We start from the raw sequence: 18,423 nt of genomic DNA, 5'->3' as shown, positions 1-18,423 counted from the left end.
GGGCGTCTCTTGCTCCTCTTACGGGTTCCTGGGTTCATATTTAGATGGGGCTGATATGGACCACATGTTCGGTACTTGGGTGGAGTCATTGTGATTTAAAAATGTCATAAAAAATAGTTTTTATCAATTAGTTCGATCAGGGCAGGGCAGGAAATGGACTTGACAAAACACTGGAACGAGAACACAAGCCATTTAGCATTTCTGGCAAACAAGCTAACAAATCTGTTTCACCATGGAAAAAAGTGCATTCATGAGTAGATACTATAATCTTGTCTAAAATGTCAAAAAAATTATAAATCAAATGTAAACAAACCAAATATAGGGAAGAGCTGTATACTCACCCAACTATAACTATTATAAAGTCCAGCATATTCCAGCCATTCCTCACATAGGAGTTTTGGTGCATTACTAATCCATATGCTATGATCTTCAGAAAGGTCTCAATCGTAAATATGATTAAGAAGGCATATTCTACTGTTTCCTGTGGACAAAAAAAGAGAGGAATGGGGTGGGAAAGAAGAGCAGAGTGAAGAGCATATTTAAGTGTAAGAATGTGAAACACACACACACACACAATGCTGTGCTAAGGTTTTAGGCAGTGGTAAAACTAATTAGAGGGTTTTCATCTTCCTAACAGTAGCTCCACAAAATGTTCAGGAAGAGACTGTGTAAATCTGTAAAACACATAAATAATAATGATTTGAGAAAAACTGATACCTAGAGGAACTGGGGGTTGGTCTCTCCCAACTATGTAAATGAAGATTTCCTACAAGCAAAAGTCTACAGATGGAAAAAAAACTGTTGTGGGAAGTCATGCCCCAGAGCGGCACGTAATTAATACAAATTACAGTGAATTAGTGAATGTACACTGGTAACGGTGTAAATTTCCTGATTTAAAAGGAACGGTGAATGTGGACATCCAGGTAACCAGTGTTTAAATCACTCTCAGAATCAGCATTCAGTGAAATGACAGCAGTCGGGCCAGGCTCAGACACCGGTGCGAACGGGCAAGTGACAGGATGCTTTCGGATTACCGCTGTAGTAAGAATAGCCTCCATAATCCCGTTTGAACATTAAAATCGCTTTGTTCAACACCGGCCAGCATCCACGCTCAGGTGGTAAAGCGATTAGACAGATCTGCTCGTACTGACCTGCTGGTACAGTGCTAAGAGACTTCATTCTTCAGATTCACCCAATTATTTACCCTGCATTACAGTATACAGGCTTCCAGTTTATGGAAAGTATTCATAGTGCATCAGTTTTTAAATATTTTGCTATGTTACTGCCTTATTCCAAAAAGGATTAAATGTATATTTTCACCCAAATAATTTGGACATATAGTGCATAAAGTATCAAGGTGATGCGCTGTGAATACTTTCCTGTTGCTTAAATTTATTGATCAAATCTTCACCACAGTAACAGGCAAATAACCGTAGAGTCACGGCTGCAAATAAGACATTTAACCCTGAACCAGGTAACAAAGATCAAAGTAATGTAATAATATTCATGTTCCACAGAGTAATTCCCGCAGCATGAAAGCAGAGGCGGCTGTATGCTGATCAACCACACCGGAGAGATGTGCACCTTGGCTGTTGCTTGGCAACAGTGTATACAGACCACCCAGAGAAAGCAAAATGCACTTTACTGTCAGGGGGGCCATGGTGTCCCTGCAACCTCATTCTCAACTGACGCAACAGCAGAGCTTCTACCAACACTGAGCCCATGTCAGGAGCCGGTTTTCACAAATAGCATTCGTAGCAGAACATGAGCTCTGTTGGGAATCTGCACTCCATTGCTTTTCCCCAAAAGGACCCGGATTGTGTGTCACATTAAACTGAAATTGAAATTGGAGACACAAATTTGCGTTACATTTTAAGGATATAAAATGCACTTTAATTTTCACTGTCAGGGGGACTGTCCCTGTAACTACTGATTGTAAGTCACTCTGGATAAGGACGTCTTAATTGCCGTAAATGTAAATGTGTCAACAGTGTTTTTTTTGTCAAAACGCTGATGTAAGCGTGTACGGTATTTAACCGTCACCCTGAGTGAGCAGTGGGCACCATGACAGGCACCCAGGGAGCAGTGTGTGGGGACAGTGCTTTGCTCAGTGGCTCCTCAGTGGATCGGGATTCGAAACCTTCTGATTGCGGGGCCGCTTCCTTAACAGACCACTCGGCCACCACTGCCCTCCTGTATTAGCCAAACCTCCAACCTCAAACATAAAACAACAGCAGATAACACGTTTGTGGTTCTGCCCTGAATAAGATCATTTTTTAAAACCCAGACTTCTATTATTCCTCACCTTATTCTATCAAACCTTGCTGGTTTAAATTTCTTTCTCATGTGCAATTATTATTTTGATAAAGTCCCGGTAAAGTTACCTGGTTTTCATCGCCAGGCCATCCATCCTTCTACTCATCTACAAACACAATTTCTCGTTTTATATGGAACAATAAGGACACTGTGTATGAACACAAATCTATATTTTTCAAATCTATCTTATTGGTTCTTTTGGTTGATCAGTTATTTAATGAAAATCTTTCTTATCAATCATTTTTATCACCCTCATTGAAAGTCCTCACATACTTGCCAAGGAAGAAAACCCATTACTGTGGTGGAAGGCTAACAATGAAAGATATCCCATGTTGGCCAGGCCAGCCAAGTGGGACAGTGGTGGCCTAGCAGGTAAGGAAATGGACCCGTAATCAGGAGGTAAAAAAGTCCTGAAAAAATGGGATTAAAATTAAAAACTCAAAATTGAGCTCAGGTGCATCCTGTTTCCCCTGATCATCCTTAAGATGCAGCTTAATTGGAGTCCACTAGCTGATATGGAAAGGCACCCACCAGTCTATAGAAGGTCCCACAGTTCACAGTTCATGTCAGTACACACACCAAGCATGACGTCAAAGGAATAGAATAGTCTGTGGACCTCCGAGACATGTTTGCCTCCAGGCACAAATCTGGGGAGGGTTACAGAAACCTTTCTGCTGCTTTTGAAGGTCACACAATCAGCAATCCCAGTATGCACCGTTTCTCTGTGTGTGTGTGTGTGTGTGTGTGTGTGTGTGTGCATAAAGGAGGAGAAGCCAATCAAAGTGCGCAGGAATTCACGGAAATTACGTCATCAACACTTAGTGTTTTTCCAGAAAAAAATTAACCCACTGGTTCTTCAGCGCTTCAGTGAAATTTTCATAATAAGGGACCTTTAATAAAAGGCCCATGGAAGCCTGACTGGAGTTTGCCAAAAGCTACCTGAAGGAAACCAGGCACCACTCATCAACAGGTCACTACCATCCCTACAGTGATGCATGGTGGTGGCAGCATCATGCTGTGGGGATGGTTCTCAGCTGCAGGAACTGGGAGACTAGTCAGGATAGAGGAACAGGTGACTGCATCAATGTACAGAGACCTCCTGGATGAAAATGTGCTCCAGATAGCTCAGACTGGGGGGAGTTCAGAAGGACAACAACCCTAAGCACACAGCCAAGATTTTCAAAGTGGCTTCAGGACAACTCTGTGAATGTCCTTGAGTGGCCCAGCCAGAGCCCAGACTGGAATACAATTGAACATCTCTAGAGAGGTCTTAAAATGGTTGCACCGACGCTTCCAATACAAACTGGTAAAGCTTGAGAGGTGTTGCAAAGCGGAATGGCCGTGGCCAAGGATAGGTGGGCCAAGCTTGTGGTATCATATTCAAAAAGACGGCAAAGTATTGAGTAAAGGCTGTGTGATTTCTGTTTTTTTATTTTTAATTAATTTGCCAAACCATCAAATTTTCTTCATGTTGTCATTGTTGGCTGTTGGGTGAAGAATTCTGATGAAAAATACATTTAATCCATTTTGGAATAAGGCTGTAACATAACAAAATATGTAAAAACTATCCGGATGCATTGTATAGGCTATTCTTCTTACTACCACATGCTTTCATGCTGCAGACTGTAAAAGTTGAGGCTATACAAAAAACTGATGCTAATATCTGATCGACATTCTCGAATTGTAACAAATTGTAACAAATATTTACATTGACATTTTACATTTACAGCATTTACCAGACGCCCTTATCCAGAGTGACTTACAATCAGTAGTTACAGGGACAGTCCCCCTGGAGACACTCAGGGTTAAGTGTCCTGCTCAGGGACACGATGGTAGTAAGTGGGGTTTGAACCTGGGTCTTCTGGTTCATAGACGAGGGTGTTACCCACTAGGCTACTACAACCCTATATTAAAACAAATGATGACTTACTCTGTGCTTGAAGGGATGAAGAATTCATGCTGTGCTGCATTTTGCCCAGATCCAGTCCTGCTGTTTTCTGATTTGGCTGTTGTGTAGGCCTTTTTGATTGGCTGGTAATTGACTGGCTTTAGGACCCAGCACTTGTTTCATAGTGAGGCGCTGCTGTCTGCCTTCTGAGAAATATGCAGCGTGAACCTGTACAATTTCTTATCAGTTTAAGCAGAAGTTTTTTCTGCATTTTTACTCAGTAACGATTTTTTCCCCCCAATTTAGCAAAGTAAAATACTGGGGTAAAAATGTACTCGAGTAAAATTAAAATGACCTATTTTAAAAAACGGTTTAAAATATTACAAGATACTCACAATAGCTACTCAATTACAGTAAGGTAAGTAAATGTAATTCGTTACTTTCACCTCCACACTGAGGGGCCACTGAGCTAAGCACCGTCCCCACACACTGGTCCCCGGGCGGCTTTCATGGCTGCCCACTGCTCACCAAGGGTGATGCAGTGTTTCAAAATGACAATTACTTCATGCCTTACCGCCGCATCCCTGCCACATCAACACCATCTGCAGCAGGTAACATTGCCTCAAAGAAACACGCTCACATTTTTGCATTGCAAAGTGTCTGAACAACGGGTGTGCGAGAGAGTAAATGTGTGTGTGTGTGTGTGTGTGTGTGTGTGTGTCTGCAGTGTAGTGTTGAGAACAAGGTCTGACATTCAAACAATTCCTGTTACATTTTCTGATTTGAATTGTTCTTTGTTTTTATTTATTGTCCTGGCAGTTCAGGTGAAATAAAAAAAAAGTCTATATTTGGCAGATGTAAAGCATACACGTGTGTGTTTTTTGTGTTTGTCCATTTTTATTTTACTGTATTATTATTATAAAAGCTCAAGGAGCAACATGTTTGTGCACTTTCTAAAGATTCTAGTTCTGTTTTTGAATAAAGGGTTGGAAATGAATGCTTTTCTTTTTTTTTTCCGATTCTACAATTAATAAAACAAATCAACACATTAATCAATTATTAAAATAATCATCAGTTGCAGCCAGTTGCAGCATTTATTCTGACACTGTCTGGTTGTGAATATATCTTGGTTGGACTTTTGTTCTTTTGTCGAGTTTTGATGGAAGTTGTGCTTTTTTTGAGGGATGCACAGTTTATTCTTCAATAACCTGCAATTTTTTCACCTCAATGGCAAGACACCCCAGTTTATGTATATTTTTTTTGTTTTGTTTTCTAAATTTAATTTTGCCCTCTAGTACAGTCCTGTAGAAGAGTTGTAATTGTAATTATTGTAATAATTTAATAAAAATTGTAATAATTGTAGTTGTCCTATTGTAATTATTTGGTTATTAAAAGATAAAATTCATTTGTGGTTGTGCTGCAGAACCTCATAAAGCAACTACAAGAAATCCCCACTATGGTGCACATTTCTAATAAATAGACAAAGCTGGAGAACATCGACGTTTTCTGGCTGTTTAACACACGACAGAAGCAAAATAATATGCGAGATCGGAGAGGTACAGTGCCACTTACAGTTGTGTGTGTGTGTGTGTGTGTGTGAGTGTGTGTGCAATGGTGGTTGCTACTCAGTAAGCAAAAAGTGGGTGTGTTGAGGTGTTGACTCCTCCTAGCAGGATGTCAGAGTTCTTCTTTGAGCCAGAATCAGTGTCATGCTTTTCTTCCTCGAAAGCTCACCACATTATTCAGTTGTTCTCATGCGCACAGCTCCTTTGCACTGTCAAAACTACGGTGAACCCCCAGACTTTACAACATGCGAAACACATTAACCAATCACCAAAACAAATTATGAATAGGTACTATAGATCAGAAATGACCACTTGTTTAAAAAGATATACAGCTGTAATGAGGGTTGGCCCATCCTAGCACAAAGCCAGAGCCATCGAGAGGATGAGATCAGATAACACACATCTACAGAACACAATGAAGGCCACAACTGGACCTCCCAGATACCCCGGGTGGGCTGAATAGCCGCTCTGCGTCCGTGTTTACCTTTCTCCTGCTCTGTGGACAATGCTGACTGGGGCATGAGCCACCATCTTCTATTGTACAGAGCAGATGGAGGCAGCGAGCCTCCATGAGCAGGGTGAGAGTGCGTGTACCTCCCAATCTCCTGCAGATTTCTCTAATTAGTTTTCATGTCAGTCATTGTAAAACACAAAATGACCAGGAAGCTACTGACTACTGGTCAACACCCTCAAAAATGGCAGAAAATATAGATTATAGAAAATATAGATTGCACCTCTGAACTAAGGGGCATGTGCAATAAGCAATGCTTCAATTTATGGAGGGACTCAGAGACACAAAGTGGCAAAACATGGAAGTCCACACGCCATATTAACAGCTCTACACTAGTTCCAGCGACTCAAAACTGATTCTGGTTTGCAGTTATCCATCTAAAACACACACAACCCTTAAACCTCGACATCTTTATAATGAGGGAGAAATACATGAAAAATTGGTTAAGATGATGTAGTATAAGATAACGTCCATGCAAAGATGAGACACGGGACTGAATCACTCCAGCTCCAACGCACGCTTCCACACCAAACTCTCGCTCAACCGGAACAATTCCCCTTCTGCAGAACTGCCCCCTTAACCCCAACAGGACGTGCCCTTAGGCTACCCCAACACTGAACAACAAAAACCCTCCCCATTGGCCGAACACACCGCACCAACACGTTACAATAAGTTTATTTATCCAGAAGGAAATTCTTCTATCTGAAAAAGGGAGCAGGAGCATAATAACCCTTTAAAGGATGGGGTAAAGAAGGGAGGATTTGGGGCAAACAGCCCTATTGCAACCATTAATGCATACAGGTCAAAGATCACCACTACAGGGCAACTTCCAAAAGAAGCCAGTAGATCAAAATGAACTTCATGTGTTCTGCATGTTTCTTGTAGGCTTCACCACATTATACTCTGCATGGAGTATAATGGAGTGCTATGCTCCATTATACTCCATAGCACTCCATGGAGTATTATGGAGTGCTATGCTCCAGTCAGTCAATGCATATGCTGTGCAGCTAAATGGATGTCTGGATCCTGTATCTGCTGGTGTCACTGGCTCTGTTGAGGATAATCAAAGTGGACAAGCAGCAGAAAACAGGCCTACAGCATCAGCGGTCTCAAGAGTCACATGGGTTCAGTCCAAGCTGCTCTCCCACTTAGTAGCGCTCAGTGACTGATGGTTGTTCAATCCAATTTTTACTGCTACTGTACAGTTATTGTGTAGGAGTTTTAAACAAACTCTGTTACCAAGGTGAAGTAGTGGAACCCCATTTCATGACATCAGGTCACACACCATGACAAGGCTGACCACAGCAAGAAGACACAAGGTAGGTCTACTGAATCAGCAAGGTCTTGAAGTTGAGCTTTATTGTCATGTCAGCTATATACATGTTAGACAGTACATAGTGAAACGAAATAACGTTTCTCCGGACCCTGGTGCTACACAATGTCATATACTGACATAACGCGACACAGACAAACTGGGCTACATAAAGTGCAAAGATGGGACACAGGCAGTGCAAGAGTAACATTTAACAAAGAAACAACGAGACAGACAGCGCTCAACAGGTGCAAAGTAAAATAGTACCATGGAATGGTGAATTAATAGATGATATTACAGATAGATAATATTACAATATAACAGAAGTTGTGTGTGTGTGTGAGTGTGTCAGTCCAGAGGGTTGAGTCCCTGAGTGTTCAGGGACTCAGCGTGTGTGATAAATGTCCGTTATGGCGGGAAGAAAATCATCCGATGATCTTCTCAGCTGTCCTCACTCTCCGCTGTAGGGTCTTGCGGTCCGATATGGTGCAGTTCCCAAACCAGACAGTGATGCAGCTGGTCAGGATGCTCTCAATGGTCCCTCTATAGAAGGTGATGAGGATGGGTGGTTGGAGATGTTGCTGGGCTTTCTTGCTTGTTGAGCTGGTGTTGAGATTCTCCTCTAGATCTCCACACAAGAACCGTCGATGTTCAGTGGAGAGTGGTCCCTCCATTGTCTTCTGAAGTCAACAATCATCTCCTTTATTTTGTCCACATTCAGAAATAGATTGTTGAACTTACACCAGTCCGTCAGTCGTTGCATCTCCTCACTGCATGTTGACTCATCGTTCTTGCTGATGAGGGTGGTAGTAGCCTAGTGTCATGGATTACATGAAGCAGAGTTCCTTCAAAAACTGGGTGCAAGTATGCCTAGAAGGACTGATGCCATTTTGAAGGCAAAGGGTGCGCACACCAAATGTTGATTTGATTAGGATTTCTTCTGTTCAACCATTGTATTTTTTTATTGATGAAAATGAACATAAACTAAACATAAAATTAACATAAACTAAACTATCTGAAAGATTTTTTTTCTACTGCCTAAAAGTAGTCATAGAACAATACTATGTATTAACTGATATAAAAAAATGTGAGGTGGCACAGAAAAATGGGAAAAATGAGGTGGCCTTTAGAAAAATGCACTCTAATTCTTTAATTTTACTGGTCAATCTGTCACTTTAATAACTGCAGTGGCAAAAGCTAATCATTTTTGCATAATATAAGTCAACTAGCAATAGGTCATTGATGCATGGCCAAGGCGCATTTATGCACTTGGGACTCATACAAAAATTAAAAGTACTGAAGCTCATGGTGGTTGTGTGTTACATACACGCAGTGCACTTATGTGTATGCGGTTGTGTAACTGTTGGGTGCACATGCTGAGCCGCACATTTACATTTACATTTACGTTATTTATCCCTGGAGACACTCAGGGTTAAGTGTCTCATTCTTCTCTGTTCCAATGTTCAAACTACTGACCAATCACTGTGTTTGTTCTGATTTCATTTGAGGCGGGATTACTGTCTGGCCAATTGCTACGCACAACTTGTTCTAATGCCCTCAAACACGGTTTAGCTAAACGTTTAAAAAAAGCCACGCACAAGTTATAGGGGGTTTACGGTATCCTTTGGAAGACCAATGCTCTTTGAGGGAAACCTTGCGTTCATCTTAGAATTTCCTTATTGGACTGTGAAGGACAATATTGAACGTAATGAATAAATTATCATTGTGAAACACAGTACAGAACACAGTGCAGACAATGAAATGTGTCCTCTGCTTTTAACCATCACCCTTAGTGAGCAGTGGGCAGCCATGACAGGTGCCCGGGGAGCAGTGTGTGGGGGACCACAGTGGCACCTTGGCAATTCATGGATTCGAACCGGCAACCTTCTGATTACGGGTCCACTTCCTTACCTACTAGGCCACCACTTTTAATTAAATGATTTAATTTTAATTAAATGATTTAATTAAATCAATGTAATGTAAAAGCACTTTCACTATTCGTCTCTACATATGTCAACCTTCATACAGCTCCACTGAAATGAGATAGTTCCAGAACCAAACCACTACAGGTCCACTCAACATACCTAGTACCTCTCATACCGCGTTCATACCTAATATGCATTTTTTTTACAGTAGAATTTATGAATAAATTAACTTCTTAGTCTCTTATAATGTCAACGTATTTCTACCTTATATGAGATAGTGCCAGTAGATGTGTGAGGAATATATGGTGTGTATGTGTGAGGTTTGTATGTAGATGTGTGAGGAATATATGGTGTGTATGTGTGAGGTTTGAATGTAGATGTGTGAGGAATATATGGTGTATGTGTGAGGTTTGTATGTAGATGTGTGAGGAATATATGGTGTATGTGTGAGGTTTGTATGTAGATGTGTGAGGAATATATGGTGTGTGTGTGAGGTTTGTATGTAGATGTGTGAGGAATATATGGTGTATGTGTGAGGTTTGTATGTAGATGCGTGAGGAATATATGGTGTATGTGTGTGAGGTTTGTATGTAGATGTGTGAGGAATATATGGTGTATGTGTGCGAGGTTTGTATGTAGATGCGTGAGGAATATATGGTGTATGTGTGAGGTTTGTATGTAGATGTGTGAGGAATATATGGTGTATGTGTGCGAGGTTTGTATGTAGAGGTGTGAGGAATATATGGTGTATCTGTGCGAGGTTTGTATGTAGATGCGTGAGGAATATATGGTGTATGTGTGAGGTTTGTATGTAGATGTGTGAGGAATATATGTTGTATGTGTGAGGAATATATGTTGTATGTGTGAGGTTTGTATGTAGATGTGTGAGGAATATATGTTGTATGTGTGAGGTTTGTATGTAGATGCGTGAGGAATATATGGTGTATGTGTGAGGTTGTATGTAGATGTGTGAGGAATATATGGTGTATGTGTGAGGTTTGTATGTAGATGTGTGAGGAATATATGTTGTATGTGTGAGGTTTGTATGTAGATGCGTGAGGAATATATGGTGTATGTGTGAGGTTTGTATGTAGATGTGTGAGGAATATATGGTGTATGTGTGAGGTTTGTATGTAGATGCGTGAGGAATATATGGTGTGTGTGTGAGGTTTGTATGTAGATGCGTGAGGAATATATGGTGTGTGTGTGAGGTTTGTATGTAGATGCGTGAGGAATATATGGTGTATGTGTGAGGTTGTATGTAGATGCGTGAGGAATATATGGTGTATGTGTGAGGTTTGTATGTAGATGTGTGAGGAATATATGGTGTATGTGTGAGGTTTGTATGTAGATGTGTGAGGAATATATGGTGTATGTGTGAGGTTTGTATGTAGATGTGTGAGGAATATATGGTGTATGTGTGAGGTTTGTATGTAGATGCGTGAGGAATATATGGTGTATGTACGAGGTTTGTATGTAGATGTGTGAGGAATATATGGTGTATGTACGAGGTTTGTATGTAGATGTGTGAGGAATATATGGTGTTGGTGTGAGGTTTGTATGTAGATGTGTGAGGAATATATGGTGTGTGTGTGAGGTTTGTATGTAGATGCGTGAGGAATATATGGTGTATGTGTGAGGAATATATGGTGTGTGTGTGAGGTTTGTATGTAGAGGTGTGAGGAATATATGGTGTATGTGTGCGAGGTTTGTATGTAGATGCGTGAGGAATATATGGTGTATGTGTGAGGTTTGTATGTAGATGTGTGAGGAATATATGGTGTATGTGTGAGGTTTGTATGTAGATGTGTGAGGAATATATGGTGTATGTGTGCGAGGTTTGTATGTAGATGCGTGAGGAATATATGGTGTATGTGTGAGGTTTGTATGTAGATGCGTGAGGAATATATGGTGTGTGTGTGAGGTTTGTATGTAGATGTGTGAGGAATATATGGTGTATGTGTGCGAGGTTTGTATGTAGATGTGTGAGGAATATATGTTGTATGTGTGAGGTTTGTATGTAGATGCGTGAGGAATATATGGTGTATGTGTGAGGTTTGTATGTAGATGCGTGAGGAATATATGGTGTATGTGTGAGGTTTGTATGTAGATGCGTGAGGAATATATGGTGTATGTGTGAGGTCTGTATGTAGATGTGTGAGGAATATATGGTGTATGTGTGAGGTTTGTATGTAGATGCGTGAGGAATATATGGTGTATGTGTGAGGTTTGTATGTAGGTGTGTGAGGAATATATGGTGTGTGTGTGAGGTTTGTATGTAGATGTGTGAGGAATATATGGTGTGTGTGTGTGAGGTTTGTATGTAGATATGTGAGGAATATATGGTGTATGTGTGAGGTTTGTATGTAGATGCGTGAGGAATATATGGTGTATGTGTGAGGTTTGTATGTAGATGCGTGAGGAATATATGGTGTATGTGCGAGGTTTGTACGTAGATGTGTGAGGAATATATGGTGTATGTGTGAGGTCTGTATGTAGATGTGTGAGGAATATATGGTGTATGTACGAGGTCTGTATGTAGATGTGTGAGGAATATATGGTGTATGTACGAGGTTTGTATGTAGATGTGTGAGGAATATATGGTGTATGTGTGAGGTTTGTATGTAGATGTGTGAGGAATATATGGTGTATGTGTGAGGTTTGTATGTAGATGTGTGAGGAATATATGGTGTATGTGTGAGGTCTGTATGTAGATGTGTGAGGAATATATGGTGTGTGTGTGAGGTTTGTATGTAGATGTGTGAGGAATATATGGTGTATGTGTGAGGTCTGTATGTAGATGTGTGAGGAATATATGGTGTATGTACGAGGTTTGTATGTAGGTGTGTGAGGAATATATGGTGTGTGTGTGAGGTTTGTATGTAGATGTGTGAGGAATATATGGTGTGTGTGTGAGGTTTGTATGTAGATGTGTGAGGAATATATGGTGTATGTGTGAGGTCTGTATGTAGATGTGTGAGGAATATATGGTGTATGTGTGAGGTTATACAGACGTGACCACATGAGCTGCAGCACAGGAAGGTCCTCTGCCTCAATTCATGTTAATGAGGAGCTTATTCATATCTCAATTTTCAGCATGTGTGCACTGGGAATTCATGCTTAGCATGTTCAATATGCTGCCATGGCAACCGGCCTATGTCAACATGCCATATACATGTCACAGAAAGTCACTGCCTAAATATGTCATGATGTGCAATACGTGCCACACTGGCAAAAGAGCCACATTTTCCTTTTTGTGAATGTTTTGGCACCTCTAAACCCCCAGCATGACATGGTCTGTGTGAGTAAAGACCTCAGCATCACCATCCTTTTCTTTCCACAGCATAAATAAATGTAACAGTAAGTATGTCTGTTAGCAGAGGATACACCGCTCTCTGTATCTGTCCTGATCAGGTCTCCATTACATTTACATTTACAGCGTTTACCAGACGCCCTTATCCAGAGTGCCTTACAGTCAGTAGTTACAGGGACAGTCCCCCCCTGGAGACACTCAGGGTTAAGTGTCTTGCTCAGGGACACGATGGTAGTAAGTGGGGTTTGAACCTGGGTCTCCTGGTTCATAGGCGAGTGTTTTACTCACTAGGCGACCACACGTCTCCATGACCACCGTTGCCACAATAGCAAGGTGTTTTATGGCAGATTAGGAATAGAGCAGAAAAAGACGCATGTTCACATCAAAGCCTACACATCACTTCAACCAAATCAGATAACGTATTTACAGAAGACAGCTGCACACACAGGGAGCTTTTCACGTCCATCCGACACAGATTGGACATCCAGAACAATATCACAGACGTGAATACTGCAGCATTACTGTGAGTGCAATATTCAGTCTTTTGTGAAGGCCAATTGCTGAATAACTTGTTAAAAAATGGTGAAGTATGGATCAATGGTGAAGCAACTAACTAAAAAAACTACTGTTATGCATGTTAGCCAACCTCAATGTCAGGTCACTCCCTGAAGGCCTGTGGACCAGTTCCTGCACGCGTCCAAGCATGGAAAGAGGATTTTGATGTTCACGCAGTTAGAAGAGAGAGGCAGGACACGGGAAAGCCTGATGAAGGATGAATCAGCAACACTCCCGGTGTCGCTTCTCGCCGTGCCGTTTAATCCGCCTCTGTCGCTGCACTCTGCTGACCTTAAAACGGCAGATTAGAGCCCTGCTCCCGCCTGCACTGTCTGTAACACCAGCCAAAATACTACATCCTGCTCCACACACCAGCCCACTGCTTTCATATTCTGTGTGTGTGTGTGTGTGTGTGTGTGTGTGTGTGTTCACAGTCACCTTTTACTGAGTTATTAACATCAGAGAAGCTTATCAACAACAAGTAGAAACTAGGTTCACAGTGCTTTACACCTTCATACAAATACACTGGAATCTTCTGGAATAAATCAGTCGAATTAAAATGCATGCAGTTAAAAATCCACAAGGAACATAGCATGTACTCGCACAGAGACGGAAAGTTGCTACTTCCTTTCAAAGCGAAGCCTCGGGCATGAAACTGTGAGTGAGCATTGTAGTTAAATGTGAGGATATTCTCAGTAATGGATGATGTGTGTGTGTGTGTGTGGTAATAAAACCTGACCTCATTGTTGTAAGACGCCTACTCTCCAGCCCACACAGACTCTCAGCAGCTCGGATAGATTAAAATGTACAGCAGCATATAACACAGATGCTGCATGCAGATCCTCCGTGTAGTGGAGGCCTGTGTTATGGCTTGCTGTACAGTTCAGTATCAGGTTATGTGTCTGATGTCCTTGTTCCAGTGGGAGCTGATGCCTGGGGCTTGAGGTCTTCCTATCCCCGATGCAGCTTCAATAAAGCCACTGCAGAGTTGCAGGGAACAGCCCACAAATTGCCACTGAATCCACGTGCTCCGATATAATCAATAGTGTCCAGCACACACACTCACACACATGCATGCATGCATGCATTTCACATGCACATGTATGTTAGTTTATCAAGCATGACTAAATATTTCAACCTGGCAACTTTCGTAAAAGTTTCTATTCTTTTATAAATGCAGGAAAAAATAACAGCAGTAACAGCGATCATCTACTACAAAAAAATATATTTAACTGTTATATAAAGGCATAATATATGATATGTATTGGCTTTTAGAATTTATTGTGATTTTTATTGAGGAAACCATTTCTTATGAAACAAAATGTACATCTACATGTAGAAAGAATAGTAGGTTCTTGGAAGCAGGGCAAACTATGAGTTCATTATGAGGTACAGTTTCTCTAGGACAGTGTTTTCAGAATACCCCATATCCCCTAATTCATGTATATTAATATTCTGGACTGACGGCTTGTTAGTTTTCTGTATCTGCTAGTGTGTATTAGCTCATTCTGGATTATTTAAAGCAGCCCCTCTCAATACGTCCTAGAAGGTCTGTGTCCCTACTATTCTGATTTAGCACTGGGTCACACACAAGCAGACCTGATCCTGGTGTCCCCATATGACATTTTACAGGGACAATAACGTGTAAAAGCAGCGTCATGAAATATTTTATATAGCATGTTTGTATTTGAATGATTTTATTACAGTTCTACTTCACACATTTAATTTCCCTATTAAAAAACTGATTTAAATATAGCTGATTTATTATAATCTGTGTATTCCATGTATTTCTGACACTTTCAATCTACTTTGGTCCCCTTGATGTCCCCTTAATCCACTGTGATGAAGATCCCGTCCCCACACACTGCTCCCCGGGCGTACAAATGCCATTGATTATTTGTATGTGTTTTACACAAAACCATAAAAAGTATATAGTTTTCAGCAACTAAATATCTTATTAAATAAGATATTTGTATGGCTATGTTTCAGTGTTTAAGGCAGGAAAATCTGACTCAAAATCCCAATCAATAACATTCTTTTTACTTGAAGGGTAAATGTCATGAATATTGATTTATAATGGTTGCATTTATCTTATCAAAAGTTTGTTGTTTTTTGTTTTATCAGTTTCAAATCTTTAAAAAAAAGTAAAAGCTCTGACTGACACACATTACATTTACATTTACGGCATTTATCAGACGCCCTTATCCAGAGCGACTTACAATCAGTAGTTACAGGGACAGTCCCCCCCCGGAGCAACTTAGGGTTAAGTGTCTTGCTCAGGGACACAACGGCAGTAAGCGGGATTTGAACCTGGGTCTTCTGGTTCATAGGCAAGTGTGTTACCCTCTAGGCTACTGCCACCCTACCCACAGCCCTTGTCCTGCCCAGCTGTTGGGTGTCACCTTTGCTGTAACCCCAGTGGGCTTGAGGCAGATTAAATGTATGTCCTGTCTTATCTCCTGTCTATTAGAGCATACATCATCAGAACCTTCCCTCATTCCTTTCCTGCTGGAGGTCCTACAGCACCAGCATAACTTAACCATCAGGCATGAAGATGTTCATCCCTCACCACAACCACATGACCATCATTAACTACGCTGCCTATCCTCTTCTCCATATTGACTGACAGCTAATCCACAGGCCAGAGTAATCCCTGCTGCCGATGGCCATCCCTCTCACACACACACACACACACACAACAATCCTGCTGAATGGCTGCACTCATTCATAACCACATCTTTTCGGTGACGATGCCACAGTGCCCCAACCACTGCTCTGCTCGGCAGTGACAGCGGGTTCCACGGAGGTTCAGCGTCTCTGTCTGGCCCAGCGAGAGGGAGAAAGAGCAAGTTATGGGTGACGTAATCCTGCATGAGCGAGGATCAAGCTACAACCAGTTCCAATCAACATCTGGTCAAGGACACCGAGCGCGCAATATTCAGCAGCGCTCGGTAGGATTATGCAATGCGCACAGCACGAGGTCACAGTTTTGTGTGCCTGAATGATAATGACAGTTCAAATGTCATTATGTGCAAGTTCAAATGCAAATTCCTAGGAGTTTATAGAGCAATACGCTTTTTAGAGCCAGTGGGATAGTAATCAACTATCCCAACTTAAAAAAATGCTGCATATCAATGCTTTAAATAATTCAATGAAAGCCGGGTAGTTCGCCATTTAGAAAAGAGAACCCACCAACATCTTCTGCGCCGGCTCTGATCCCACCATGGGACAGCCAATCACAGCCATGTCCAACACAGAGGAGTCTCTGCATGGGAAGCACCTGTAATCTACCGCCCAACCACAGCACAGCCTCAACAATGCCAAACGCAGAGGGCGGGGCTTCCAGCAGCCCTACTGTACTCACCAGGTCGTGATTTGTAGAGTTGGAATCATCCTCGGGAAAAGGGATGTAAACAGCTAAGGCCACGCAGTTGGCAAAAATAGAAAGTAATATAAAGATATCAAAAGGTCTGTGTTTGAACTGTGAAGGAAAAGACTGCAGCAACATGGACGTGTACGCTAGACAGTTGCTAAGTAACGGCTGTAATATGCATATATTTGAAATATGGACTCGGTGAAGGATACTTCCACTCCACCAGGCTGATGCAGGCTCTGCGTATGGGGTTGTTCAGCGTGAGGCAGAAAAGGGCCCTCGGGGGCCGGCTGTTGGTGGCGCTGCCCTTGCTCTTGCTCTTGGCGTACTGCTGCCTCTTCCTCTGGGACAGGGAGCCCGCAGGCGCCACGCCCATGTTGGGGTGGCCCTTCACCTTGCGCGGGGCGCCGCCATGGGCGCTCCGGGCGGCGCTGATCGCGGCCTGCCAGGACAGGCCACCGGCCTCAGAGGAGGGCTGCTGGGGCGAGTGGGCGGGGCTTTCAGACCACGGGGGCGGGGCGATGTCAGAAGGCGGGGCTCTGGTGCTACTGGCATAATTCGCCCCTGAGGAGACAGGGAGAGGCAGGAACCCCAATCAATGCACCGCCATATGACAAATGACAAGTCATCGCTCCACAAAAAAAATAATTTCATATTACGCATTAATGTTGAAAGTAAACTCTTTATATCTTTATACCTTCCAGAAAAATCCACATCGTCCATCAGTACATGACAACGTATTATCATCAACACGACCCCCAACTTTACAGAAACTACTGAGATTCCATCCACTGCACCTTATTTATCACGGAAACAGCAGCGCAGCGTGAAGGATTTTTATTCTTTTACCTCCGGACTGATCCTCTGTCTCTCGCATCCCCTCCTCCACATCGAAAAAGCAGGAACGCAGAAAAGTCCGAGGCAGGATCAGAGCTGGAGAGCATCAAGGTCCGCAGCTTCTGGGCGGTTCTCCCTGTCAGGATCAGAGCAGGAGACCATGAAGGTCCGAGGCAGGATCAGATCTGGAGACCATGAAGGTCCGAGGCAGGATCAGAGCTGGAGCGCATCGAGGTCCGCAGCTTCACGGCGGTTCTCCCTGTCAGGATCAGAGCTGGAGACCATGAAGGTCCGAGGCAGGATCAGAGCTGGAGACCATCAATGGTCTCCCTGACAGGATCAGAGCTGGAACGCATGAAGGTCCGAGGCAGGATAAGGTCCGCAGCTTCTCGCCGGTTCTCCCTGACAGGAACATCCGGGTGCTGCGCCGTCGCTCGCGCCTACCTGTGGACTGGGCATCGGCGGGGATGCGCGGGCACGCAGCGCGGGGGCGCGCAGCGATAATCCGCTTTAATCTGAGGGATTGTGTCCGAGTCGCACCTCTCTCTACAGAGCGACAAGTGCAGCACAAAAGAAGGGGACCTCAGTGGCACCTTGGCGGATCGGGATTCGAACCCGCAACCACTGGCCCTTATTATATAATAAAACATACAGTACAGGCCAAACGTCTGGACACCTTCTCATTCAACGTGTTTTCTTTATCTTCATGACCATTTACGTTGGTAGATTCTCACTAAAGGCATCAAAACTATGAATGAACGCGTGTGGAGTTCTGTACTTAACAAAAAAAGGTGAAATAAGTGAAAACATGTTTTATATTCTAGTTTC

At 42.5% G+C, this 18,423-nt stretch overlaps 1 protein-coding gene across 29 annotated transcripts in view; it reads right to left on the bottom strand.

The window, feature by feature from the left end:
* The window catches only part of cacna1db (calcium channel, voltage-dependent, L type, alpha 1D subunit, b), a 53,370-nt gene extending 35,252 nt beyond the window's left edge, over positions 1–18,118 (bottom strand). For 8 of the 29 annotated variants that reach the window (XM_028992923.1, XM_028992929.1, XM_028992935.1 and 5 more), the window contains exons 1-4: positions 17,608–18,117; positions 16,971–17,322; positions 16,750–16,855; positions 342–481 (exon numbers count right to left, since the gene is read on the bottom strand). In XM_028992923.1, the coding sequence (XP_028848756.1) occupies positions 342–481; positions 16,750–16,855; positions 16,971–17,322; positions 17,608–17,635 (626 nt within the window). In that variant the 5' untranslated portion in view covers positions 17,636–18,117. Of the gene's footprint in view, positions 1–341; positions 482–4,246; positions 4,372–13,476; positions 13,940–16,749; positions 16,856–16,970; positions 17,323–17,607 lie in introns of those variants that run through there. The other 21 variants (XM_028992941.1, XM_028992936.1, XM_028992931.1 and 18 more) reach the window with 7 other exon arrangements.
* Positions 18,119–18,423: the final 305 nt, after the last annotated feature.

Source organism: Denticeps clupeoides, chromosome 10 (assembly GCF_900700375.1).
Source record: "Denticeps clupeoides chromosome 10, fDenClu1.1, whole genome shotgun sequence".
NCBI lineage: Eukaryota > Metazoa > Chordata > Actinopteri > Clupeiformes > Denticipitidae > Denticeps > Denticeps clupeoides.
This window is presented reverse-complemented; position numbering and strand designations above follow the sequence as displayed.